This window comes from Leptosomus discolor, chromosome 7, assembly GCF_034619465.1.
Source record: "Leptosomus discolor isolate bLepDis1 chromosome 7, bLepDis1.hap2, whole genome shotgun sequence".
Lineage (NCBI taxonomy): Eukaryota > Metazoa > Chordata > Aves > Leptosomiformes > Leptosomidae > Leptosomus > Leptosomus discolor.
The window spans coordinates 55523343-55550030 of NC_141397.1; the positions used below are offsets into that span (position 1 = coordinate 55523343).

The window sequence follows — 26688 nt, forward strand, 5'->3', positions numbered from 1 at the left end:
TTGGGAGCTCAGCACTTCAGAAAACTGCCCTTTTGGTAACGAAGGTGTCTAACGTGCACGATACAGGCTCCAAGGTGCATCCACAGCTGTGCTGGGAGGTGGGCAAATGAGGGGCCCTGTCAGAGGAAGGCTATAATTTTTTCACGTGGGATTTTGGGGCAGGGAAGTGTTGCAAAAAAGACTTTAAGATTATCTCTGTCATGGTTGACACAATAAGAAGCAGCTTAAACTAAACTTTTCCATTCCTGACCTGGATTCTTCTTTCCAGGTATGCTGACTTTTACCACAGAGCTCCGAGCATGAGGAAGTGACAGTCTTCCAAGAGTTGGTGTGGAAACATGGGAGAGCCTCATGCCTCTTAGAACTTCCACTTACTTGAGGTCTTCCCTTGATTTTTTTTTTTTTTTTTTAATTCAATGTCAGATGCTTCACCCAGTCTAGCAGTGCTGCCCAGATAATTGCTAGCAATGCCTACAGGACTCTTTCATGCATGAGGAGGCTATTTATCTCATGCCTGCCTGCCAGCCTGAGGAGCTTGGCTCTGTTCCTATAAGATCTCTCTGGCTCCTCTTCCTGCAGCAGGTGAGTCTGGCGCTGGGGGCTGGTGACCTGGTCTCACGCCCTGTGCAGGCTCACAGCATGGTTCTTCCTCTGCATTCGTTCCTTCTAATCCAGGACGGTGCAAGGCCTTCCTGGTGGTGGGTGTTCCCCAGGCTCTGTCCACCCCAGCTTTGCTCTTGGCCACAGCTCCAGGAAACTGCTGATGGAGACGGTTCCTCAGTGCCCCTTGGGTGCTGGTGAGGTGTCCGGAGCAGGAGCCAGCCAGCCTGAGACTGCTGCAGCACAGAGGCAAGTCCTAGGGGCTGGGGTCACAGTGCTCATGACTGTGGGTAAGAGAGTGACAGGGCCCAGGGAGAGAAAGGATGGGTAAGAGTCAAGGGGCTGTTGGAGCTGGTTAGTGTGCTGTTGAAGAGGCCACAGTATGTGGAAAGGAGGATGCTCATGAAGAGCAGAGGAGAGAGTTTGGTGAGAAATGGGGCTGGGGAACTTGAAGTGACACTGTGGTGCCCAGTGCCTGAGTATCAGGGATGGTTGTTGGATGGTGACAAGGGGTTTGGAGGGAAAACACAGCTGGAGAGGAGTGGAGAGGTGCTATGCCCCTTTTGTGCAGCAGAGTCCCTGTGTAGGGTGGCCATCAGAGATAGAGTAGGAGGAGTCCAAAGGGGTCTGGACATGGGAGGACAGGGTAGAGTGGGATATGCCTCATGTTCTGTAAGCCGTACTCGAGTGGCATGTAGTTGTATGAGTGGGGAAGGCTGGGAGGTGTGTGAAAAAGGACCAGGGCTGCGGAGATGGAAGGGGAGGCCTGGGGTGGGTGCACGAGAAGCAGGAGGTTGCAGGATGCAGGTTTGCAGGACACATGGTGCAGGAACGAGGGGACAAAATGGGGGTAGGGAGTCTGGGAGGGGTATATGGGTGCATGCCAGCCACGGCTGGAAATGTGGGTGCATGGGGAGTGCTAGGCTGTATATAAGGAGACACGGATGTAAAGTACAAATCCAAACCCATCCACAGGCGGTTGGGGCTGTGCATGGCCGGGGAGGTGGTGATGGGGGGCACGCACCCAGATGGGGTGCAGCAGGAGCAGTGCTGGGTGTGTCGCCCTGGGGAGAGGGGTGGATGGGTGCGGGTGGGGGTCAGTTCCAGCTGGGGGGGGGGTGTGTCTCCTATCAGTGTGGGATCCAGCTTGGGGGCAGGGTGCGGGCCTGGACAGTGGCAGGGGTCTGGGCGGAGGATGTGCTGGACCGTGCCCCTCCGGAACCGCTGAGCCCCGGTCCATCCCGGGGTACCGGCTCTGGGTGCAGGCCCGCCCCGGGCTGCCGGCTGGGGCCGCAGTCCGGGCTCGGGCTCCGGCTCGGTCTCGATCGGCGGCGCGGCCCCTGCGGGGCGCCGGTTCCGGTTCCGGCGGAGCCGGGGCGGCGGGCGGGCGATCGGGCGGGGGAGGAGTCGCCGGAGCCTGAGCTTGCGCTCTGGAGCCGGGCGGCGCTGGGACCCGGAGAACAAGGGGCGCGGGGGGACCGGGCGCGGGCGGAGGCCGCAGCCAGGCCGGGGCGAGGGTGGGGGCCGGGCCGGGCCGGGGCGCGGGCGAGAGGCGAGGCCGAGGCGGCGGCCGGGGGTCGTGAGCCGCGCCGGGCCGGGGGCGAAGGAGGAGGAGGAGGAGGCGGCGGCGGCGGCGGAGGCCTGGCGGCCGAGCAGGGGCGCCATGGCGGCGGCCGAGACGAAGATCATTTACCACCTGGACGAGCAGGAGACGCCGTACCTGGTGAAGCTGCCGATCCCGGCTGAGCGCGTCACCCTCGGCGACTTCAAGGGCCTCCTCAACCGCCCCAACTACAAGTTCTACTTCAAGTCCATGGACGACGACTTCGGGTGAGCGTGGACCCGGGCCCGGCCCCCCCCGACCGCCGGGCTGGGTGTGGGGGGGGAGTCCCCCCTGCCCACGCGTGGAGGGCGGGCTCCCCTGGGCCGAGCTGGGGGGCGTCCTGCGTGGGCCTGTCCGGGGACACCCGCTCCGCACACTGCTGGGGGGGGCTGGGGCTGGCTCCCCCCTCCGCCCTGGGAGGGTCCCCCCGGTGCAGCGGGGCCGGGACCCCCGGGGGTGGAGTGGTGGTGCCCTTCGGGACTGGCGGCCTCTCTCGTGCCCGGTTTGGGGAGGAGGACTCGCATCCATCCTTCACCCCCATTGCCCTGCCTTGGGTGGGGGCGGGGATGGTGCCCCCTCTTGTGCTCTGTCTGGGGGGGGACACTTTCACGTGCACCTCATCCAGGGACACGTGTATCCCCAGTTACCTCACCTGGGGGGGGCTGGTGGTGGTACCCCCCATGAACCTTCTCTGGGGCTGGTGGTCCCTGTGTCCTGCCTCTGGGGACAGCCCCCCATCCTCCCCTTTCCCCGTTAGCTCTGGGCGAAGCTGCCCCCCAGCTAACTCCTGTGTAGGGGACCTGGTGGTATTTTTCCATGCACCTTCTCTATGGCTGGACTCCCATGTCTGCCAGAGGCACCTCGAAGCAGAGCATTGTCTCATCTGAGGATCACCTCCTTCCCATGCTCACAACGTTCGGGCAGCACCTTGCCTGAGAGGTTCTCTCCCCGTGCAGCCTGCTTTGGGGGTGTATAGGGGTGGCATCCTCTTGTGTATACTACTCAGGATTGAAATTTCCCATCTAAAGGGCCTGGGCATCTCCCACTGTGCCTGCCTGGGGAGGGTGCCCCTTGTTCCCTCCACCAAGAGGGTGCAAGGGCAGTGCCCCCTCCATCAGCCCTTCCCATGGACTGGATTTGGGGACAGTTTCGTTCTTCTACATCCATTTTGGGGAGAGCTATCCATTTTGGCAGCTTTGTCCTCCACATCTCATCTTTGGAAATAATGCATAAAGGGGACCGGCTTTTTCTTCCCCTGCCTTCGTGGAGAAGGAGTGAGAACTCGCCATATGCCTGTCCCTTAGCAAGGGGTGTGTGTGAGACCTGCTGTACCCTTGTACATGTCCCATCCATAATGTAAGTTGTCCTATGTTCAGTCTCTGGGATGGGTCTGTATAGAAGAGGGGTGCAGCCCTGCCTCACATCCCATCTCCTGTGGGGCAGCTCTCTTCCAATACCGATGTTTTCATCACTTCTTTTGTGATACCCTTTTGTTCCTTCCATCGTGTGTGGCCGTTTGGAGGTGAGGAGGTATATTCTGTCCCTTGGTTGGATGGTTGTACTGACTAATCTTCTGGGGAGCCCCTGCTGTCTCCTGCCTTCGTAAAGTCAGTGACTGTTCTGGGGAGCAAGCACCACATGAAGCCGAGTCTCTGTGAGACCCTTTGTGCCCACTCTGTTTTGTCCAGAGTCTTCCTACATCTGACTCTGTAGCCTTTTTGAGAACCTCTGTTTCCGTCCTGGGAACATAATTTCTCTTGGCTTCCACAACATGTGACCCTTTAGCGTTCCTGGCACTTTGTTATTTGGAAGAGTTGCATGATCCTCCTTCCTCTGGATTCCGTGCCCCCCCCCCCACTAAAATTTAGTGTTTACAGTAGGTCTTGTGTATGGAGGCTGGGACTGCAAAAAGCTTTCAGTTTTATAGTCTTCCTAGTGTCGTCTTATTGCGCCAAATACCTCCCTAGGCTGTGATCTTGGCTCGTACCCTACATTGAACAGGGCTGGGCCTGTTCAGGGCTTGGATGGAGATCGGTGTGGCTGCCTCGGCAGGGGTGCTCTCCCCTCTGCAGCCAAATTATCTCAGTGCCCAGGTTCCCGTTAGCTTGGGAGGTGCCAGCTTTCAGATGAGGCTTGAAATTTGGAGTCACTCCTTTGACCACAGTCTGGGACGCTCTGCCTCCCTAAATTCCTCTTGACCCAGTGCAGAGCTTTAGTCCTCAGAAGCTTTCCTCTTTTCTCCAGGCAAATAGAAGTCTCCAGCCCTCATTTTCCATAAATTTCCTCAGCAATATCAGTTGTCTGCAGATCGTTTCCTGTCCCTCAGCTGTTGAGTAGCGTTGGGTGCTACAAAACAGCTGCCTCTCCCTGTCTCAGAGGGGACTGTGTTCATTGGTGGGAGAAGCAAATTCTCCGTGCATGCTGTTTGTAAACAAATGCTTTGGGGTCCTTTGAAATGTTGTTCTTGAAGTGAATTCAAACTTGTCTTGAATGAAACATTGCCATGTGGGTGGGAGAGTGTCTGAGTAACTATAAACAAAGTTTAGTAATAAATAGCAGTGTCTCGTGTTGGGAAGAGGGGTCTGGTGGCAGCAAAGTTCTGTGCTGTGCCTTTTCATCCTCCTTTGTTTCTTTAAGGCTCCACAAGAGGAGGCAGATGGTAGATTAATGACACTCAACGATAGAGCAGCATAGGGAGTTGTGGATGCTAGCAGGGAGAGGGGAAAATCACTCAGGAAGACACAGCGAGTTCAGTTGTGTCAGAAATGCATGGGATGAGATTTTTGTTGGGACTAACTCAGCTAATTCTTCTGGGAAGAATGAACCTCTCTGGAAGGGAAGATGCAGTTGAGAGGGGCTGGAAGCTGCGTGTGGGCAGCCTGTTCCTTGGTGAAGCTCTGGGTGATGACTTGTGCAGTTGGAGGAGCACGTGTTGAGGCCTTGTGTGGAACAGAGGGGAGAAAGCCTCCCGTGGTGCCACCACAGATACCCCATCAGGAAAGCTGGTTTTACTCCTTTCCAGAGAGCTGAAGAATGTGCTGGTTGTTGGCTGGACCACAGCGGGGAACAGCCATAGCAGTCCAGCTGCAGCCTTGTCTCTGAGAAGCCCTGGAGCCCCAGGCACCACTCGAAATAAAATCATAGAATCGTAGAATGATTTAGGTTGGAAAAGACCTTTAAGATCATCAAGTCCAACCAACCCTCTCTGCAGGGAGAGACAGGGATGGAAGGGCAGGAGGCACCTCAGCTGCTTGACTGTAAGTGCACGGTCAGTTAGTGAAAACCGGGAGGAGATTAATGATGGCTGTATTCAGAAGCTGTGTGCCAAGGAGAAGGGCATTGTGCTCTCACCTGTGTATCCCTCTTGGCCTCTTCCCTCAAGGTGCTTCCTGCCCAGCGTCGGGGATGGTCTGGCTTGTGCTTGACAGTTTGTGAGCTGGGCTGGGTTTTGTCAGTTGGGCCGCATCCAGAAGTAGTATCTGGGGTAAATCCCCTTTGTGAGAGAGATGAGCTATTGACAGTGAATGGCCTTATAGCAGCTGATCAATGAGGAGGAGACCTGCAGATCCGATAGCTCATTCTTTTCCTCGGTGACTGGACCTTTTGCAGGATCCCTGTGGCATAAGACTAAGTTCTCCTCTCATCTCTTCTGAATGGAGGCATCTCATCTGCCAGGGTCAGATGGAGAAAGATGTGGTCCAACATTTCCTCTCGCCTTTGTTGCCCAGACTGAATCTGTTTCTCCCTCTTCCTCCTCTTTCCGGGCTGTGGATCTTCAGCCTGGCATTCCCTTCAGTTCACCCCATCCCCAAGGCAGTATTACAGCCACAGTCTTGGTGTGTGGGATTTTTCATTCTTTTGTTTATCTTGTTAATATTTGTTTGCTCTGAGAATCAGGGCGGTGATGGAGCAGCTTCAGTGTTTACATCTCCTTGGAAATGCGAACTGAGCCTCCCCTGGGTGGCTATGGAGTTGTTGGGCTATGCCAGGAGCTAATCCTAGTCAAAGTGCTCAGCCCCAAATTAAGAAGACCCCAGAACGGTGTCACCTCTAGGAGGGAAGGAAGAGAAATGAGAAGATTTCTTGTGCTGGCTCCTGGGAAGAGGAGCTGTGAGCAGCAGGAAGGCTGCAGGGTTTTGTTGCCTGGTCTACCCAGCGTGTAGTGGGCTACACCTGCAAATAGAGAATCCAGCCTGAGCCCAGTGGTGTGGAGCAGTGACACAGGGTGCAGATATTTGTGCCCGTGTTGGCTTTGTGTGTTGTTAATCCCAGAACTGGAGACGTGGAGGAGCTAAGCAGACAGGTGGTGGAAGTATGGTGGTACATAGATGTGGTACACTCTTCTTCAACTGGAGATACTTTGTGTGGCCATGCCTCGCTGTGAAGTGTGGAACTACCCTCAGCCTGCTAACCTTGCCCTCATTAGAGACGTAAGGGGTGTTATTCTACAGCTTGAGTCTTTTTATTCAACATTTTACAGGTAAGATCTGTGGGCTCGTCGGCAGGAGAGCGCCTTGGAATTGCAGTGCTATGACCGCTTGTGAGATCAGTGTTCTCCATCAAGCCACCGCAGGTTTTTCAAACTCTCAACAGGGTTTTGAACAGACTTTTTAATTTCTGTCTTTTTTGTTCCTAATCTTTAAAATGGAAATTCTAACAGTGCTCTCGTGCCTTGTCTTGTCCGCTTGACACTGTTAGCTTCTTGGGCAAGCATTCGTGTGGATCTTAGCATAGCAGAGCTCTCGGTTCCATGAAGGTGTTGCAAGAACAATACCATAAATTCTCCTGGGGAACCGTGCAGTTGGGAAGGGAACAACCGTGCTGATGATCTGTGCTAGTTTGTAGTTTGCTGGGACATGAACTTCAGCCATGTGTAAAGTGTTTGCCTCCTGCTCAAGTCCGTGGCGATAAGCCTGTCTGTGGGCAGCGTGGATCTTCTCGCCAGCCAAGCTGTGTGCATGTCGCCCCAGCCAAATTACAGGTTTGACTTTTCATCTGGCCAGGTGACTGGTACAACTCTGAGGATATTCTTGTATCAGTTGAAATACGGTTTCTTTTGACTCATTTTTTGCTTGAAATTGATGCTGCTCATTTTCTGTCAATCAGAAGGTGTTCCCACAGGCGCACACTAAAGTTTAAGTTAAGCTTTTTAAAGCAGTGTCAGTTAAATGAGTGCAATTTTTGTGTCCAGGTAAGTCCTTAGCACCTGGTCTGAAGTTCCGTTTCGTCTTTCCGTAACTTATGGAGTGCCTGAAAGTTTTCGTTTCTTCTGTGTGTGGAGAAAGCACTTGGGTAATCATTTGGCTTATCTCCCCTTCTCTTGGCCACCTCTCCTCTCCCACGCTGGAAAGCAGAAAGGCCTGCATCCCCTGCAAGGGGACTGTCCCTCCCTCCCCATCTCACCTACTTGTTCTGTGTTGCCGGGAGGACACCAGCGATTCGAGATACAGTGGTGGGATGGTGCTGCTCCTCCCACTGCTGCTGGTTTCTCCCTCTTGCAGATCTCAATTCCAATTTTAACTTCAGAGCTGTGGTGAGTGATTCCTAGGTCTCAACTGTCAAGTGAAAATTGGTATCCAACTAATCACTAGCCTGGTATCTAATCCAGACCTGCTTAATTATCACCTGCTCTCCAAAGCCGGGTACAAGGCAGTGATTAGGGCAACACTCTGGAGGCAGAACAAAGCGGGCGCTGCTGGAATTCCCAGTGCAGGGGTCAGATGCCGTTGGTATTTGGCGACCTCATCTCCGGCACATGTGCATGGGGAAATGCGTTGACGCTCACTGAAAGGCTGAGTGATTTATTTTTATTGCAGGGTCTTTTTGAAATTGATGCCAGCAGTGACTGTCCTTCTGGCTGGAAGTGTTTGGAGCCAGAGAAGGGATCCTAAACTTAATAAGCAGTGTCAGTCCCTAAGCAGTGGTGAACCACTGGCATCATGCCCCTGCCTTTCCTGCCAGCTCTTTGTAGTGTGGGTTGGGGGAGTTGTTTTATTTTGATTTTCGGAATTTTATTTTTTGAATTCGAAGCTCTGCAGTCTGCAGAAGACCTTTGCCTGTCCCATGCCCCTGGTGGAGAGTGCTTCCATGCCAGCGTGGGTTTCGTGCAGGGAGAGGTTGGCAAGGGGTCTGGAAGCAAAAGAGCCTCCAAAACTGCATGCGACTCGCTTGCTCATGTCCTTTGTGCTGCATCTGTCCAAATGACAGCATTGGCCTGGCAGTGAGATGGCTGTCACTTTTCTTCTTCTGGCCAGTCCCTGTCCTTTCTGTGCAGAGGGCAGCACTTAGCCATGTGAGAGACCACAGCACCCCATCTGTGTGCTCCCCGCTCGGGAAGATGTGTGGTCCCCGCCTGCTCATGCGAGACGTGCTGCCCTGGTTAGCCAGGGTCCACCAGAGGTAATTTTTTGGACATTTTGCATGTAGGTTACTGCAGCCTGTGCCTCTGTCTTCTGGGCTGCTGAGGATTTGGCAGAGAGCTGCTAACCACTGTCTGCGCTTGTGGTGGGAAGTTCTTGTAATGCTGCCTGTGCTGGGGGGTGGCCCATCGACACTGGAGCTGATCCTGGCTGTAGCTGCTGCTGGAGGCTGCTTCCAAGTGTCGTGGCAGCGGTGGTGGGGGGCCGCAGCGGTGGTGGTGGGCCGCAGCGGTGCCAGGGCTGGGCTGCAGATGAAGAGGGTTAGTTGATGGTATTTGCTCCTTCCCTGGGTTGTATTGTCTGCGCCTGGCAGTGTGTGTCCTGCTGTTCAGACCCAGCTATTACAAACTCTGTAGGTGTCCAGCTTTCTCTGTTGTGGTTGGAGCTGTGCTCCAAAGGCCACATTGGATGGCAGTCATAGCCTGGTTTCTTTGCCCAGGGGTGGTGTTCAGAAAGCCAAGTTAGCCAAATCAGGCTGCAGACCAATTTCCCTAAGGCCTTGTCTGTACTGTGCAAACAATGAAGCTTTACAACAGCTATTGAACTTGTTTGCAGCTAGAGCTGGTCAGAATTTTTTTTGGACTGAATCTATTTTCTCCCAAAATATGGTGTCATGTTGAAGCCAGCATTTTTGTTGGAGAGGTATTGGTTTTGATTATGTTTTGATGGGAATGTTTCTGAATTTTAAGCCTCACTTGTCATCTCTGAAAAAAAGAGAAAGAAAGGTCAAGAAACCTTTGCCCATCCATGAGACCGCAGCTGTTTTGATGTGGTTCTGTGTTTTGAAATCATCTGGAGGACTCTGGTCCTTCAGATTCTTGCACAGAGCAGACACCTACCTCGACGTCTCAGAAACTGACGTGAAGTAAGTCTGTGTGCTTTGACCGTCCGTGGTGCAGCTGTGCTCCAATGTAGTTCAGTCTCTGAGGTCAAGGCCAAACACCATTAAAAATGGCTCATAAACCACCATAATCTGGGTTGTGACCTGAGCGTTTTTTGTTGTTATGGGATGATAGTGGTGGCTCCGCTGCTCAGTCTTCTGGTTCCTGCTGAAATACAACTTTTGAGAGTTTCATCTAGGACTTGGCCATTCCCAAATCCCAGACATTGGCTTACCTGTAAAGGATGGGTACTGGATCTTCTGGGTGGTGGCATTAAGGGGCCGTGTTCCTTCCTATACGGCTATGGAGAGAGCAGGATGGGCAGCTGGGGTGGCAGCATTTTGTAATGGACTCTGAGAAGGAAGGTGCTGGCTTGTAGGGATGGAGGCAGATGGCCCATAAGCCATCAGTGCACTGAGCCTTTGGTAAATCCCTCTTCTCCAGCATGCTCCTGGCCTCTCTCACCTGTGATTTCCCCACCTGGTCTCCCAGTAGGCAGAGACATCTGGGTCTGCAGCCTTGTGGCCTGAACTCTTGAAGGTGGAAGTAGTTACCCGCTACCATGTGTTTGGGGATGCTTAGAGAAGAAGGGGGCTGTGCAAATAAGCAAAGAAAATCTGTTTTCCCCTGCAGCTTTTCTGCTGCACAGATGTGTTTTGCTTTGGTGTTCTCTCGGGGTGGGCATCAGGCCCTCCATTTAGACTTGAAGGCTGTGTATGTAGAGGTGTAGGGGGCATAGTTAAAATTCCTCGAGTCCTTTGTGAGCTCATGGTACTTAAAGTGGTGGGAAGCCTCTTGCATGTCTGCATAGCAGTTGCTGAACTGTTCTGAGCTGAGGGTATCTGCTGTAATGAAGTGTTACTCCTCCACCCTTGACTGCATCCAAATAGATATAACAATGTTGTGGTTTAGGATATTCAGTCTGTGGAAAAGCCCTTGAAGGAGAGCTGGGCTTGCAGAACACGGCTGAGATTGCTCCTGCAGGAAATTGCCTTCATGTTGTCACACCAGCTTTGCATCGTGCTGCACATCTCATGAGGCAGCAGTCAGGGCTGTGTGTTTTTGGTGTTTCCTATTGATTTCCTCCTCTCTCCATCCCTTGTTTGTTATTCGGAGCCTGCCCTTCTGACCTGTGCTGGCTGGCTGGTGGTTTTCCAGAAGGGGGATGTGGCACCACGTGGCTGTGTTACTGTTTGTCCCGGTGGTGTTGGCTTGTTAGGCAGCAGCTGGCAAGTTAAATAAAACTTAATCCTGCCGGTGGCTGCTGTTGGAAATTTTTGGACCAAATCCTTTTGTGAATGCATTTTGGAAGGCGTTGAAGTAAAGTACAAATGTGGGAATTAGTCTAATCTCTGTAACTTTGTCTGCTTTGTCCCTGTGCTTATCTATGTAATGCCACTGTGGCCTTAGGAGAGTATGTGAGCTCTTGGGCCGTGAATATCACTGTCTCCAAGGACTATGTTAGCTTGCAGAGCTGAAGTGTTAGTATCTCCCTGAGTCCCTGCTCTGAAGCTCTTGGTTTCACTTGTTTCCATCGCTGTGTTGTTACTGCTGTAGCACTAATATTGAGCCTGTCCAGGAATGGGCTGGAATTCTCTGGAGGCTTTGGCAGGCAGAGATGCCTGGTGCTGACCTTCCTGTGCTGTGTAATCCTGTATTGCAGTGGAGGGTTGGGACTGTTGTGGTTGTTCTATCAGTTGTTTGTTACAGGAGATGTGCCAGAGGCATTGTTTCTCCAGGTACAGCTAGCTATTGAAGGCAGCAGAAGCAGCATTTGGGTACCCTGCTCCATTAAGTCCTTTGTGTTGGTTATCCCCTCACTGGGGCATCTGTCCATGTGTCTTGTTGACTAAAATTTGCTGTCTTGTGAGAACTGGAGGAAAAGAAGATACAGCGAGCGGTGACTGAGTTGCTGCAGTGGGAGTCCGTCCTTCTGATCCTGGCTGAAGAGGGGAAGGCTTCCTCACATGACTTGGAGCAGAGATCTGTTTCTGGGAGAGCTGGCACTGGCCACTGTGTGGGAAGGTCTTTCCTCTGCTGGTTTTTGACCTGCCCCTGAGGTTTGGAGAGGAATTTCTTTGCTACGTGGCCCCTCTGATCACTGGCAGCTGTCTCTGTGATAGGCTGGGAATTCAGGGTCTGGGTAACAGAGGCTGTGGGCTTTTCCTTGTTTTCTGGTGGTTGTCAGCTCCTGCCTTGGTTCTGAGCTGGTTCTGAGGATGCCGAGGATCTGCCAGAGGGGTCTCTGTTTTGGGAGCTATGGCTCTGCGTGCATTATCATAACGGGGAAGCTGGTGCTAGCACATTAGCCTGCCCGCTTGCTGGGCTTCAGCTTTTTCCCTTAGCATTGCTCTGACCTGCTTGAGATTCATGGTCTTTCTGTGTCTCGCCATCTGTGAGCAAATAGGTTGTCCACTGTACACTGTGCCATGCCAGCATTGTTGACAACCAGAGCAGAGTCAGAAGTGCGGTGACAAACCTGTCTTTGTGGCCTGACATGATCAGCAGGGCAGGGGCCGGGGGAAGGCTGCTGCTGTTAGCTGGGTTGGCCCCAGGGCGCAGCAGCTTCTCAAATTGAAGCTTTTTTCAGAAGCTGTGATGGATATGCAAACTCCGTATTTCTGTTTACATATGGCTAACAAGCTGTCCCAGTTCATTCAGCCCTGCCTAGCTCAACCAGTATTTAAGTGCCATTCCCAGAGAGACTTGCCTGTGGGCCCAGCTAAGTGCTATACTGAAAGCCCGTATAGGGGCTTAATACAGGAAGTCTTGCCATTGCACTGTGTTCATTTGAATTTTTTCTTACTGGCTTTTGTAGCTCTGAGAAGGGTGGTTTTTCATGGATCTAACTACACAGATGAGTCCCTTATGGCAGACCTCCCAGCTGCTTTAGACCCAGAGCTGGTAAATGCACCCTTAGGTCCTGAAGGGGCTCCTGTGAAATGGATTTTCTTTCCAGAGTGAAAATGTCTTGTTTCAGCTGGGGCCAAAAGGTGGGTTAGTTTGGGAAAACTCGTAAGATTATTCCTTGCCTAGGCATCCTGGAAGCAGCAGAGGAGTTTTGGGGTGGCAACATCTGCTTCAACTTAGGGTATGCTCTGTCTGCATTTCCTTGGGGCAGCTCCAACTTACTGCAGAGGTATGTAACATCTATACAGGGTGTGCACGTTGAGTCTGATGTGTCTGAGCTGGGTCAGACTCGCACAGCATGTGTCTGTGCTTCTGAATCCCCCATGCAGATACACGGGAGCCTATTAAAGCAGGTTTTGGGTTTGGTTTTGTTTTTTTTTTTTTAATATATTGCCAGCGTGGGACACTTTAAAAATGTTTTGGTGCCTTCATACAATATTACCTTTGGTGCAGTTGGTTCCTGTGCTCTGGTAACAGGAAGCTGCACGGCCCATGCTCTCCCATGTAGTGAGATGTGCAGACTTGAGGTGGAGACTGTGTCTGGCCATGTTATCTGCAGGGACCAGTGAGCTCCTGGTTGGTCAACACATGATGCTGACACAAAGTGTTTGTGATGACTGGTGACTTTACCACCGAAAGAAGAGGAAAAAAAAGCGTGTCCTTTCAGTACTTAAAGGGGGCCTGTAAGAATGATGGGGGCAATCTTTTTAGCAGGGCCTGTTGTGGTAGGACAAGGAATAACAGTTTTAAACTAAAGAAGGGTAGATTTAGACTAGATACAAGGAAGAATTTCTTTACAATGGGGGTGGTGAAACACTGGCACCGGTTGCCCAGAGAGGTGGTGGATGCCTCATCCCTGGAAACATTCAAGGTCAGGTTGGATGGGGCTCTGAGCAACCTGATCCAGCTAAAGGTGTCCCTGCTCACTGCAGGGGGGTTGGACTAGATGACCTCTAAAGGTCCCTTCCAACCCAAACTATTCTATGATTCTGTGACATTATGTGTGGCTATAGGAGAGATGCTTCACTGGAATTTGATGTCAGTATCACAGATAATGAGGAAGCTCAAAATCAGGGTCTTGTTGTAACTTGACTTAACAGCAGATCCACAGACATGGGAAATGGCCCTATTGCAGTAATAATGTGTGATGAGTCTTTCTGGGCTGCTGTTGGGAGCTGTTAATGTGTAGAGTGACCAGTTCAACAGAGTTGCTGAGCTCATGGAATATTTAGACTGCAGACAGGTTGTGCTGCCTTCACTGCATTTCTCCATCCTTGAAAGACCTGGGAGTTGGCAGCTGTGGTTTTGAGACCCACCACAAGAGGAAGATTTCGTGTCACCTGTGATGGTGACTTCTGGAGGTCACTGACCATTATCCAGCCTTTGGTGCAGTTGTCAGAGATGGCAGGTGGGAAGGTTTCGAATGGTACGCAACAGGGTCAGGCCTGGGAGTTCACAGTGTCAAAGAAAAGCAGCAGCTCTGAGTTGGACTTGGTTCTGCAGAGGTGGGGTATGGCACTGCAGTAATCCGAAGCACCGTCCTCTTGTAAGCTGTGGAGAAACTTACCCTCTTGTTGAAAAGGCTGCTGATCCGTGGTGCAGAGGCGAGTCCCGGCAGGATCTAGACTGAGTTCGGTACGTGGCACCTCACGCAGACTATGGACTGATGCCAGTCATTGCTTATAGCTGGGCTGCTGAAACAGAAAAGCCTGGCTGCTTGCAGAAAACGCCTGCCTTCCAGATCAAGACCATGGTCTGTGCCATGCTTCAGTAAATTTCTGACACTCCTTTGGAGAAGTCCTAGGCAGGTGACGGTCTCCTGACTGCTAGATGTCGCTTTGTTCAGTGGAACATCCATCAGGTGTCAGGAGTCCCATGGACCAGGAGTTTCATAAATGAGGGAGAAAGAAGTGAGTATTTTCCTTACTGAGAGTTAACCAGCAGCAGGGTGGAGACAGCTCACATTTTCCCTGCTTCTTGGCTAATCAGATTCCTTTTAATTTACAGTAATTGACTGGCTCCTGCTTTATGGCTCTCATCTGCTTTCTGGACCTCTAGTTGAGCGAGTTGTGTACCAGCACATGCTTTTGGTTTGGTTAGCACTGGAGCATCTGTCTTGTCTCTTTCTTCCAGCAGTTGAACAGTATTTGCTTGTTTGCTGGGTGATGGCTGGAGGGATGCTTGGTAGGAGATTGCTTGTTGTATTGTTCAAGGGCTTGGCCCTGTGTCTTGAAAGGAGTTTGGTGAAGATGACTGGTATTAGCTGAAATAAATGAAATATATTACTAAAATGTGTTATGTTTGCTGTCTCTCCGTACAGGGAATTTCTTGTACCGTCCCCTGCACTGACACCATTGAATGCAGGAGACCAGGTGAAACAGCTAGCCTTCCTCTACCATTTGGCTTTGTCCACTAGTAGACCTGTGCAGGAGCTGATTGTTTAAACCATTGATTTTCTCCAAGTTCTTCCTGGGTTGCTGACAATTTCTTGAGAATGAAGTGAATAGTCAGGTTGCACCAAAAATTATCCAGAGCCCAAAGGTGAAGAAGAAAAAGTACATACATCCCTGTCCTAGCGATGGTCAGAAATGGTCCTTATGGGTGTCCAGACCCCTGGTGCTGTCTGCTGCCTTCTGCATTTTAGGACCAGAGGGACATAGTTTCCTCTGTTCCCCAGAGGGACTGTTTGCCCTTTTTTCAGAGTGCTGCAATAGCCTGGGATCAGGTACAAAGTTCTTTCTTTGCCACCATGCAGCTGTTGTGGCTCTGAAAGACTCTTCTTTGTGTGAGTCCTTCTTATTGTCTTTGGCAAATGTTTTGTGGTGGAACTTAGTTTTGAGCTGTATTAACTGCCTGTTGGTTTTACAGGGGTTCTCTCTATGTTTTATAGACACGGTTAGCAGAGATGTTGCTGATGGTAGCTCAGCTGGATGCGAAGAGTAGGTGCAGTCATCTAGAGCCTGCTATCCTTCAAGGCCCCTTCCCACTGGGTAGGAGGTTGGGCTGGTTTCCTTGGGAGACTCTTGCAAAGTTGTTGTGCCAGGAGAGAGTAATGTGAGCTGGTTGGTGTCTTGAGGGCAGGACACGTGTGGAGGCTGCTTTGTCATCCCCTGGTGGAGATCTGTCATTAAATACAAATTAATTGTTAACATGGTGGGGGAAGCAAACCTCGCTCCTCCTCCGCACAGACATCTGCCTTGGTCTGTGCCTTCCCAGACCTGCTCTGGAGGTGGCCTGCCAGCAGAAAGGTGTTCCAAGAGCAGAGGGCTGGTGCTGGGCAGGGCTGCTGTGCTGGCAGCCTGGGACAAGGGGGTGCTGGCGAGCAGACTGCTTTGTGGCAACTCCCTGCTTCCCCAGGTGTGGAAGTCCAAGCTTTCAGACTTTGTTTCCCACCCTCCCCCTCTTCCTATTTTCCCCCTCTTCTCCTCTCCTTGCTCTCCCGCTGAGTTGATGCTTTTCCAGGAATGAGCTGTACTGCTGGCCCAGCACATTCCACAGCAGCAGCGATTTTTTGGCAGGAATCTCGCTGCTGTTAAGAAAAAGCAGGACTGACTTGGCGTCCCTCAGCTGAGGGCCAGAAAAGGAAGGCCTGGTCCTACCTTCCTCACGGTGTGTGCAGAGCCTTCCTGGACATCGTGCCCCTCTCTTGCATGTTGTGTACATGCTAACATCCCCCCAGCAGTCCTTGGAGCCCTTTACAGTGCCTCACTGTTGTCTCAACTGGCGTGAAGTCCCTGGGCATTGCAATGGAGCCTATTGCTTTTTATAGGGACTTCTATAGAGAATTGCAAGGAATTCCCTGTGGCGCCCAGACACCTCTTCCACAAACTTCTTGATAAGATGTTGTGCCCTTTGTGTTTCGCTACCTGCAGTAGCTGGATAAACCTTTGTTCTACCTCTCTGCACAGTCCCTTTCTCTTTGTTGGCAGGAGCTGCTGTGTTGCAGCTCTTCCCACCATCTGTACCCAGACAGAGCTAAGCGTCACAGCAGACCAAGCCTCCTCCAGTTTGCTTGCCATCTCTCAGTGTTTGGCTGGGGCCTCTTTGGGCCTGTTTCCTATCCCACCTTGAATACAAGCCCAGCTTTTGGTCACTATTATATCTGTGAATTTGTGTTGGTTCCCTGAAGGTCATTTCTGCAGATGTTTAATCTCGAGGTTTTCTTTCTCACAATGAGTCCTTGCACTTGTCTTGTATCCTCATGTTGGGCTGTGCAAGCTCTTAAGAGTTGTTGAGGAGCTGAAATTGAGTTACCACGGTGAAGAGCCTGGCTTGACTTCTGCTGGGAGTTCCCATTTGCCTTGATTTCCAATTCAAAGAGACTGAAAGTGTCACTGAACCTTTGGGGGCCTGGAGAACTCTTCCTTTGATGATGTCTCTAAATGTCCTTCTAGGGGTTGGAAGCATTGCTTGGGCAGGGCGGGATTAATTAGTGTGGAGTGCCTCCTGCAGTCCCTGTGCAGCTTCCTCCTCCTGGTTGGAGGACAGGCCTGTTGGGCTTGTTTGCAGAGCAGTGCTGCAGCCAGATGGTCACTCCAGAGATCAAGGCTCTTGGGCTCACTTCGAAATCAAAGTCTGTAGCTTTGCTTTGATAAGTGCTGCTCCTGGGCAGCTCTGTGAGGTCGGGTGGCTCGTTCCTAAATGCCATTCCTTTTCCAGTCTTTGGACTAGATGAACAGGAGGTCTGTCCTCTGTTGTCTCCCACTCAGTGATGCCTGTATGACTGAGCACAGCTGGAGCCAAGCGTCTCCTGGGGGTCTGTGGTTGTCCTGGTGCATGTCCAGTGGAGTGATTGCAGACGTGTTGATGAGGGGTTCTTGGGGAAAACAGTTGCCATCTGAGATGTCTGTTCAGCCTGAGTGACCATGGGGGGAAAGCAGAGCATGCTGTGGGGTGCATGGGGAGGCTGTGGGGCAGCAGCGGTGAGTGTGGCTGAGGGAAGCTGTAGAGATTACAGCCTGAAAAGCAAAGAGTCTGTTCTTGTGCTTTTGCTCATGAGCACGATGTCCCCGCTCCTGAGGAGAGCAGGTAGTAGCTTGAAATGGGGTGACCTGCTCTCAGAGGAATCCTTGTAAAGCTTCGTTGTTTTTTTTTTAGGAGAGCAGAGGTGGCCTTTCCCACTCGAATGTAGAGCTGTGTTATCGTTGTGTTAGCAGGACAGCTGGTTTGTGCTTCTTGATTCTTAAAAAACACCCCAGGTAAAGACAGTGCTGCAAGGGAGCTCGTGTTCGCATGGGGTGCAGGGACAGATGGGAAGAGGGAGGAGAGTCTGACAGAGCTAAACCACCTACAAATCTGTGTTTGCCTTTTTACCCTGTTCTACAGCATAGAGGAGCAGTGGAGAATACCGTGTCTGGGGGCTTGGGAGGAAAATTAAATGGGAGAGTGATGGTCTCTGTTTGCACTTGGAGAGCCCTTCTTGCCCCAGTGCACTATGCCATTTGTACCCTATGTTCTCCTCCTCCCACAGGAGGTAAAAATACAGTGAAGAAGACCCAAAGAATGCCATGGCTTATGGAGACAGACAACTCAAATCTTCTAATCCTGTTTGATGTGTGCTGTTTGCCTGCAAAGCCCAAGGTCTTGCCAATACATGTGTGTACTCTTTGGTTGGGCCTGTAGCCCTTGGGGGGATTGTATCCCTGTGGGAAGCACACATGTCATGTCTGGACTTAGTGTAACAGGTGAGTATTTCCCATCTGAAATCCCAATTCTGTCAGAGAATTGCCCTGTCCAATTTTCTCGGCTGGTGAAATGGCAGCAGAGCTCATCCCTGTGGCCCCAGCATTTGATCTGGCAGAAGAGAAGGAAGATTTTGCTCTAGAGCTAGGAGATGCTTACATTTGGATAGTAACACATGAAGGTGCTTCCTTTTGCTATGCAGCATTATTAATCTATACAATCATTTGGAGACAAGACATCCCTGCCCTAAGGCATGTGTACTACAGGTTTTGAAAATGAGATCACATTTCTGGTGTGTAAATCCCTGAAGCTTGTGCTATGGGGTAGAAGCATCTCCTGATGGGGTTGATTGGTTTGTTTGTTTGTTGTGGTTTCTTTTGTGAGCTGTAGGAGATGGGGGCTGTTAAGGTCAGAGGAGTGACCTACCTAATCTGCGCACTTTCGGGAGGTTGTAGTAGCAGATTACATTGTAATAGAAGAATACAAGTTTAACATTGAATTTCTGGGCTTTACAGTGTTGGAAAAAATGTTGTTCTGAAAGGTCTTTCCTCTTAATAATTGAACTAAATGAAGGAGATTATCTTAATTTTTTTCATCTGCTCTACTAGCTTTACGTCTTTTTAGTGTGAAATTGTCACCGCTCAGTTGTCTTCTCAATCTTTGCACCTCTCCTAGTAACAGACTCCTTTTCATCCTGGCCATCGAGCTGTCTAACATGCTTGAGGGGTCCCCTTCCCTCACCTCCCTTCTTGGTACTGACCCCTCCAACTCCATATTGAGCTGTTCTGATCACCGCCGCATCCCGTGATTGCTTCTCTTTGTGTATCCTCCCCATTGCGAGCCCTTAGATAACAAGTTGGGGGACAGGACTGCCAGAGATGAGCAGCAATCCCTGCTGAGCTCCAGCCTGCATCCAAATCTGGGGTTGAAATCCTTCTGCCAGAGCCTTTGTCCATGTCTCTTGGATTTCTTCTTTTGCTGGGCGTGTGTTACTCCATCAGAGTTCTTCGCTGTGGCTAGCAGATCCCACTCAGGAGAGACCAGAGCTGGCTGAAGCTAGAAACTCCCTTGTCTCCGCAGCCTCAGCCGGGGTTGGAGGCCGCCGAGGGGAAACGGGGAGGCTGGGAGCACAGCAGCTGCGCTGGTCACGTCTGTCTGCGCAGCCCGAGGTCTCTGACACGGCGCAGCCGTCTCCGAGGCTTGGGTTTTATGGCCTCCTTTCTCTCCTGTGCACGCTCCCTTGTTCTCCACCTTCCCTTCATTCCTAGGACATGACTCTGTGATATAAAATACCCTCTAATTTCCTGAGCCGGGCTGGGACTCCCTGGAGGAGGCAGCGTCTGCCCGCCTGTCCCTCGCCCGCCTCTGCATCCTTGTTCCAGGCTGCCAGCGGGAGCGGGAGGAGGGAAGCCGGGAGCGTGGCATCTTCCCAGGCTGTGGGGAGAGGGTCTGCCGGTTCTTACGGAGCAGTCGGTGGGAGGGTAGGGAAGGAGCCAGGGTTGGAGCTGGCTTTCCTCCGCTTCCCTCCCTACCGCCGGGGCTGCCCCTTCCCCTCCCCCAGCTGCATGGGAGCAGATGTGCTGCTTGTGTCAGCCCTGGCAGCCCCCTCTGCAGACCCCAGCAACCAGAGCCTCGTCCCCTCCTCCTCCTCCTCCTCCCCCCGCCTTGGCCCCGTGTCGCTGGGGATGGCGGTTGAATCATCCGCCCACTCGGCCTGCCTCCCCTGTAACCCTCCCTCCCTCCTTCCTCGCTCCTTCCTCCCTCCCGCAGGTCTCTTTGTTGGAAAATTCAAGGCAGATGAGTGCTGGGGCGCGCTGGGCCTGTGGGCCAGGCGCTGAGCCTGCAGCTTGGCCACGGCGTGTCTGCTGGCCCCGGGGGTGGGACAGGGGCCGGTGAGCACCCGGTCCGCAGAGCAGCAGCGCCGAGCGGGCTGGACCCACGCTCACCTGGGCGAGGCTCGGGCTGGCTCGCCATTGAAGGGTTTTATTCCTGTCCGCTCTTCTCAGCCGTGTTGTGCCCAGCCCCCAGCAAGGTTTTCAACATGGGAAAATCTGAAACTGGGCTGCCTTGATGGACGGTAAACTAAAAGCAGTCCCTTTGAAATCAGCCTTGGGCAGATGTTTTCCCTGGGCTGCGGTGGCTCCTGCCAAAAGGAAAAGCTTTCCGAGAACTGAGAGAGCCTGAGATTCTTCTGGGTCTGCTCTTTTGGGATTCCTGGGTTCAGACCCCATCAGCTGGGGGCTCTTCCCAGCACATTTACAAAATGGTTTTCCCTCCCAGCAGATCCATGGGACAGTTTCATCTCATGGCTGCCTCCCTGTGCAACCGTGGAGGAGAAACGTGGCACTGCTCACAGCTCCCCCAGAGGCTGCTTGGTTGGTGGCTTCTGACATGAACCTGTGGTCTTGTTCATGTGAGGAGTGTGATTTGAAGAGAGTGGTGAGAGGTGGGAGGAGGAAGGCTACAGCTCAGGGCTGAGGCTGGAGAGGAATGCAGGGCATGAAAAGCGGGAACGGTGCAAGGGGTGACAGACATGAGCAGGATTGCGGAGATATTCCTGCTCGGCATGTGCCCGACTCCAGCACTATCAGTTTTTGCTCTGTAGAGTCTAAATATATAATCCGTTGTGCTCTGGCATCTGGGTGATAAATAGTGATAAATAATGTAGTGGTTGGGGAAGGAGGGGGAAAACTGCTCCGGGGTGGAGCTGACCCCTGGGATGTCTGGGGCAGCAGCGGGGTAATAGGAGTGAGGAGGGACCAGCCCTCAGGACAAGAGGGAGCTTGTTCTCCATCGGGCATTGCAGTCGAGGGTGGGTGGGGGGACTTGGGGGTTGGTTTCCTCTGTCCCCACTGAAAGTGGTATAGTTCATTTGCACTTAGCGCTTGGTCACCTTGACCCTGCAAATATATCTCCCTGTCCCTTCACTCACAGGCAGGGTTCTGTCCCTGAGCAGGCAGCACGCAGCACTGAAAATTGGCTCTGCCTGAAGTTCTCTCTAGGAATTGGATGAAGTCCAGGCTGCTGGCGACAGTATAAATGGATGCTAGTGCAGCCAGGCCAGGGTGCGTGTGTGTGTGCTTGGAAATGGGGAGACGACAACATGCCTGCATTGGAAAAGATTGGCATGGGCACCGAAAGGGACAGGTCACAGGGAAGACTGTCTGTTTGACACTCATCCTGGGCGGCAGGGCCTTTGGGCAGAGGCTGGCATGGGGCATGCTGAAGAAGCATTAAGCCAGCACGGTTTTAATCCATCCTCACTGCTCTTTTCCTGCTCTTGCCTGCTTCTCCATCTGTGTGAGAGGAATTAACACACATCCTGGGAGTGGATTAGACTGCTCAAACCGTGACCTTCTCATCTGTGCCTTCTGGGGATGGGTAGCATTTGTCCAGTTCCTTTGCTGCCTCTCCAGTTTGGGCAGGGATTGTCAGTGCCAGCTGCCAGCAAAGACGTGGCAACGTGCTGCCTTTCACCCCGTGAGACAGCTCTTCGCTGAGCGTGCGTGACACTGGAGCAACCAGCACGGCTGGCAGGGTGGAGTGAGCCTGCTCCCCGGGTTTTGTTCTTCCAGCACTGTTCATTTGCCTTTTGCTGATGCCTTATGAGTGTTGGCGAGCCTCGCCGTCCTATTTTCAGTGACAGTTTGGGCAGCTGTTGGCACACCAGCGAGCGCAGCCGGGAGCCCGGAGTACCTGTTTCTCCAAGTCACAGCGTGCTGCGACTCGATGGCAGTGCCTGGACTGCGTGGCAGTCTGGGGCAATGGGTCACAGCCCTGTGTCCCACACTTGCATCCTCTTCAATTCTCTGTGAGTTGGGGACTGGCTTGGGAACCCTTCAGAGCTGTTGAGGACATCCCACCTCTGTTTACTCTGTTAGTTACTTATAAGCTGCTTCTTTTTAATTCATAATTTCCCTTGGATTCACATTCGTGCTTTTGTTCTTTTTCTGTTGGATTCTTTTTCCCCAAAGAAATAATTTATTCACTGTTTACTACATTATTTTTTTAAGCACAATATGTGTCAAACTACCTTAGATATGGCTTGGAAGAGTAAATTAATATTACAAACTACTTGTAAGATGTCCCTGTATTAAGTAAGAGTGCTTAAAATGTTGATGAGTAGAAAAGAAAATGAGCTTGTTAAAGCCTATTTTTCCATTAAATTTGATTTATCAAAGATGGTATTAATTGAATCTGGTGAATTTACAAGTTGTTTTGATTGTAGACTCACTGTGGAAAAAGTATTTAGGTGCCCAGTGATATTTAAAATAGAATAAGATTTTCTCTCCAAAGAAAAATGATGGTTTTACTGTTGGGGGGGAAAAAAAATTATCTGTGCTTCCTCCACTATGAAAACTGATAATAACGTAGCTGTTTGTGTAATGCAGGAACATGACACTGTGGCACAACTATAAAGCTTGAAGCGATGTTGAAATATTATATATGTAATTAAAAAGCAACAGTAACATTTGGGAGGCAGCATGTTTAATGTATTTCACTTTCATCTATTGGAAGTCTCTGGCATAAGCTCTGATTCTTTCAGATCATTATAAAAAGGTTTAAATTATGTATTTCTTTAGAAAGAAGCGAACTGGTGAAATATGCCTCTGAAATTTTTTTTTTGGACTGATTAAAATGTGAGTTGGGGGATAGCACAGCTGGATGCACACAGGAGAGCCTGTTCTGCCCTTGTCTTCTCCTCTCCAGCCTGACAGTCATGGCTGTGGGCATAGGAAGCTGTAGCCTGGCAGTGGGCGGGAGCTGCTGGTCCTCTCCCTGCCTCATCCCGGAGCCTGGGCTGCCTCTTGCTGAGTGCAAACACCCACCTGGCAAAGTCTCCTTTTCCTCCAAAATCTTGGACCCAGCTCTGACTGCCTCCTCTCCCCTCTGCAGGGTGGTGAAAGAAGAGATCTCGGATGACAATGCCAAGCTTCCCTGCTTCAACGGCCGGGTGGTGTCGTGGGTAAGCAAGCCCCTTGCTGCAGCATCTCGCTGCCTGTTTCTGCCCTCTCTGAAAACCACCGTTTGGTTGCACAGTGCCAAGGAAGGCACGGGGACTGCTCCATACTGTTGGTGTGCTGACTGCTAATGAAGCTGATGAGCTGGATTACCCCGCTCCAGTCCCTCAGCTGGAGAGGGGGCTGCGTGGTGCTGGGTCCCCTGTGCTGGGGAAGATGCAGGATGCCTCTGGAGAGCTCGCGGTAACTGATGCCTGGCAGAGGTGGTGGTCCCGGCCCATCCGCAGCGTAACCCGTGTGCCCCTATGGCAGGGTCAGCTTTCCAAGGAAAGTCCCGCTCCGGTGACTGGCGCAAAGGGCTTAAGTGACTTTAGTGCTGGTGAAGCGGACTGGATTTGACTGCCCTGAAGACTAAAGGTACTGCCTGGGCAGCTGCAGGACAAGCTTCTCCCTCCGTGCCATGCCATGCATATGCTCTGTCCCCTGCCCGCATGCTTCCCTCTGCCCGCAAGGGGACCCTCTTTTTTTTTGTGGGGGGAAGAGGGTCTTCAGGCTCCATACCCAACCATCCCTTTTTCCCCTCTGCTGAGCTGCAGTTTGTGCTGATGGGGGTACGTGGATCTATGCCAGGAGCAGAATCAAGACCCAAGGCTACCAAATATCCCCTAAACAGCGAAAATTCTCAGCAAGTCAGGCTAGGTTGGACATAATGCTTCTTCAGTCCCTGCACCAAACAGCCAGGCCTCGCCTCGGGGGCCATGAAGCGTTTTTGGGAGGGAGAGTGAGCTGCCGGACTGGCTTCTGCTGGGACACCAGCCAGGGGAGCAGGGCGCAGGATGGGATCCTGCCCGTGCCCCCGCACCGGGAGGAGGGGGTGCGCTGGGCTCCCACACGAAGAGCCGGTGGCCAGACGCCCGCCATCCTCCCTCTAGCGGTTAGCAGGGACCTTCAACTCCTGGCCACCATCCCCACTGCTGTGGGGTCTGCCCTGAGACATCTCCTCACCCCTCGCTTTCCAGCTGCCTTTTGTTTTCACCTACTCTATGGAAGTCCCAGAGTCTCTGACCCCTTTCCGTAGCTCTTTTGTCACCTGGCGTGCTTTTCCTTGTGGTCCACGCAGCTGCTGGTTTTCCTTGTAGGGGGTCTCTGGTTGCTCGATGTGAGCAGTAGGAATCCATCACAGCCCTGTCTGGTCCCGTGCTGCTGCTCTGGTGTGCTGGCTCATCGTGGGGAACTTGTGCTTGGAGTTAGCACCGCTACTGGCTCTTGTGCACAAAGGGTGATAGCGGTCTCGGAGACCTTTGTGCACAGCTGATGATCCCTTTTCCTCTCTCTGCTGAGAGTCTCCTTGTCCGTGGGTGGTTTGGGGGCTGGAGGGGGGCACTTGCTTTGCTGCTTCTTGCCAGACAGGCTGGGGTGAGGCTATTTTAGGAACTTGGTACTAATTTTAGCTAGAAGGAAAGACGGGGGCTTGGATCCAAGTGAGTATTTCCTGACAGTGCAAGAGGCAGAAAAAGTGCAGGGTGGTTATCAAAACCTTCCCTGGAGGAAATCCCAGCCTCGGGAGTGTCAGAGGAAGGCAACATCAGTCCCCCTGTTCAGGAACACCCCCTCTCCTCCTCACTGCTGTTTGACAGCTGCCTGTGGCTAGTTCCCGCTGTCCAGATCTATTTGCCTGGTCTTGCCTTGAGACGTTCAAGCACAGAGCATTACATGACTTTTCCCTAGGCAACGCTGGCTACTTCCAGCATCTCTTCTCCCTTGTGCTCCTGGGCAGTGGCTGCCAGAGCAGGGATGTGGCCCTCAGGGAGTGGGATGTGTCCTGGGAAGACAAGTCACCAGGAAGGTGCCAGGAGCAGAGGCAGGCATGTGCCTGGGGCTTGCTGGAGGGAGGGAACCTGAGCTGAGTGTGAGACCAGAGGTGTTTAGACAGTGGAGGAACAGGAGCCGTTGGGCTTGTCCTGGGGCTTGTGGGACAGGCTCTGCAGCTTTTGACACCCTAGGGTGCTCTCTGCCCTGTCTGCTGCCTTGGCTGCAGCTTTTTCAGGGCTGGTCTGTCTTCCTTGCTCCAGCTGCATCCCTGTCTCTGTTCCCGGTGCCTCCCTGGCAGCAGACCTCTCTCCCCCTTGCCCTAATAATGGTCCAGCCCCCACTTTATCATGGTTTCCCCAGTTATTGAAGGTGGGCAGGGCACAGCTCTGTTTCGTCAGTGATGCTGGGAAGCGCTCAAGACCTGTGTAAACAGGCTGTGTCTCCAGCACCTGGGTTGGCGTCTGCTCCTGCCTCTGTGCAGATGCGGTCCCCTCACCAGCAAGCAGCAGAACTGCCTCTGCATTTACACTGGGTGTTATGGTTTGAGCAGCAGCTGTCAGCTCCTTTCCAGCCTGTGTTTCATGATCCTTCTGTCCTGACCCACAGCGGGGCATCCCTCACCTAGGTCAGACCTCTCCTGTGATGGCTGATGGCTTGGCAGTTGGTTCAAGTACACAGACTGTCTGAGGCTTGACCCCTGTCCTGTTTTCCTCACTTCCCTGGACTGGCTCCAGGCTGACCCACAGCCTTTTTTGTCTGGGGCAGATCAAGGCACTGGGCCCTGTGGTCCCTCCCTGACACTGGGAGAGAGCCAGCCCCCCTGCTTGCCCATACCGTGCAGGGGACAGGTGTGGGGCAGATGTGAAAAGCACATCGGAAGGTCCTTAAAGACGGAAATTGATCTTCCCTTGCTTGTGAGCTGTAGCCTGTCCCCAGGGACTTGCTTCCTGGCCAAGGAGGGGCTCCTTTCTGGGCCCTGTCACCAATGCTCTGGGGGTCCCTGAATGTCCTTTGCAAGGAGAAGGCTTTTTGTTGCTTTCCTACCCAGCCCAGTTAGGATTAGCCCTGCTCAGTGCAGCTTGAAAGTGGAAAGAGCGCAAACCTGGATGGGGAGCAATGTTGGGGAAACCACTTTCCATTGAGCTCATTTGAGCTATCCTCTGATCCCACTGGCAAACCTGTTCTTCCCTGGAGAGGCTCCACCTCATTCCCTGAGCTCTGAAATTGGTGGCTTATCTTGGACCCAGAGGCACAGATGTGGGCGTGCCTGGGCTGCCCCAAAGTATGGCTGGTATAAAGAGTTTCTGGAGTTTGACCTTTTCTTGAATTTTTGCACTGGAGAAACCGTGAGCCTCCCAGAGGCTGGCTGGAGGTTGTGCCCAAGTCAATTAGCTGGGCACAACCTGGAAGTTTGCAAAGTACACGTGGAATCCAGAAAAAGAGCGTGTTGGAGTCTATTTCAAAGCCAGCCTCAGCCCTGAGCTCTGTTACACCCAGCTCTTGTGGCTCGGAAGGTGGAAGTCCTGCTGGGTCCCACAGCTTGAAGGCAGAGGGGTAGAGGCTGGTAAAATCGAAAAGAGGAATGACTGGCAGCTGCCTCTTCTGATGTAGCAAGGAATCCACTTCTTGCTACAGGACGCATGTTGAAGGTTACCTGAATGTAAAAATTGAGGGGCGTGGGCGTGCAGATGATGTCAGAGTCTCTGAGCAGGGCTGTCAGCCACCCTGATTTCACCGCTGGGTCAGGAATTCCTGAGCCACAAATAGCCGGTGTCTGGGAAGGCGTTGAGGGGGAATGTTGCTACATGCTTGGCCTGTTC

The 26688-nt window shown here is 52.4% G+C and overlaps 1 protein-coding gene across 5 annotated transcripts in view; it reads left to right on the top strand.

Moving 5' to 3' along the window:
• Positions 1–2263: 2263 nt before the first annotated feature.
• The window catches only part of DVL3 (dishevelled segment polarity protein 3), a 32421-nt gene continuing 7996 nt past the window's right edge, over positions 2264–26688 (top strand). For 4 of the 5 annotated variants that reach the window (XM_086467541.1, XM_086467543.1, XM_086467540.1 and 1 more), the window contains exons 1-2: positions 2264–2430; positions 22992–23061. In XM_086467541.1, the coding sequence (XP_086323667.1) occupies positions 2264–2430; positions 22992–23061 (237 nt within the window). The remainder of the gene's footprint in view (positions 2431–22991; positions 23062–26688) is intronic. The other variant, XM_086467544.1, reaches the window with a different exon arrangement.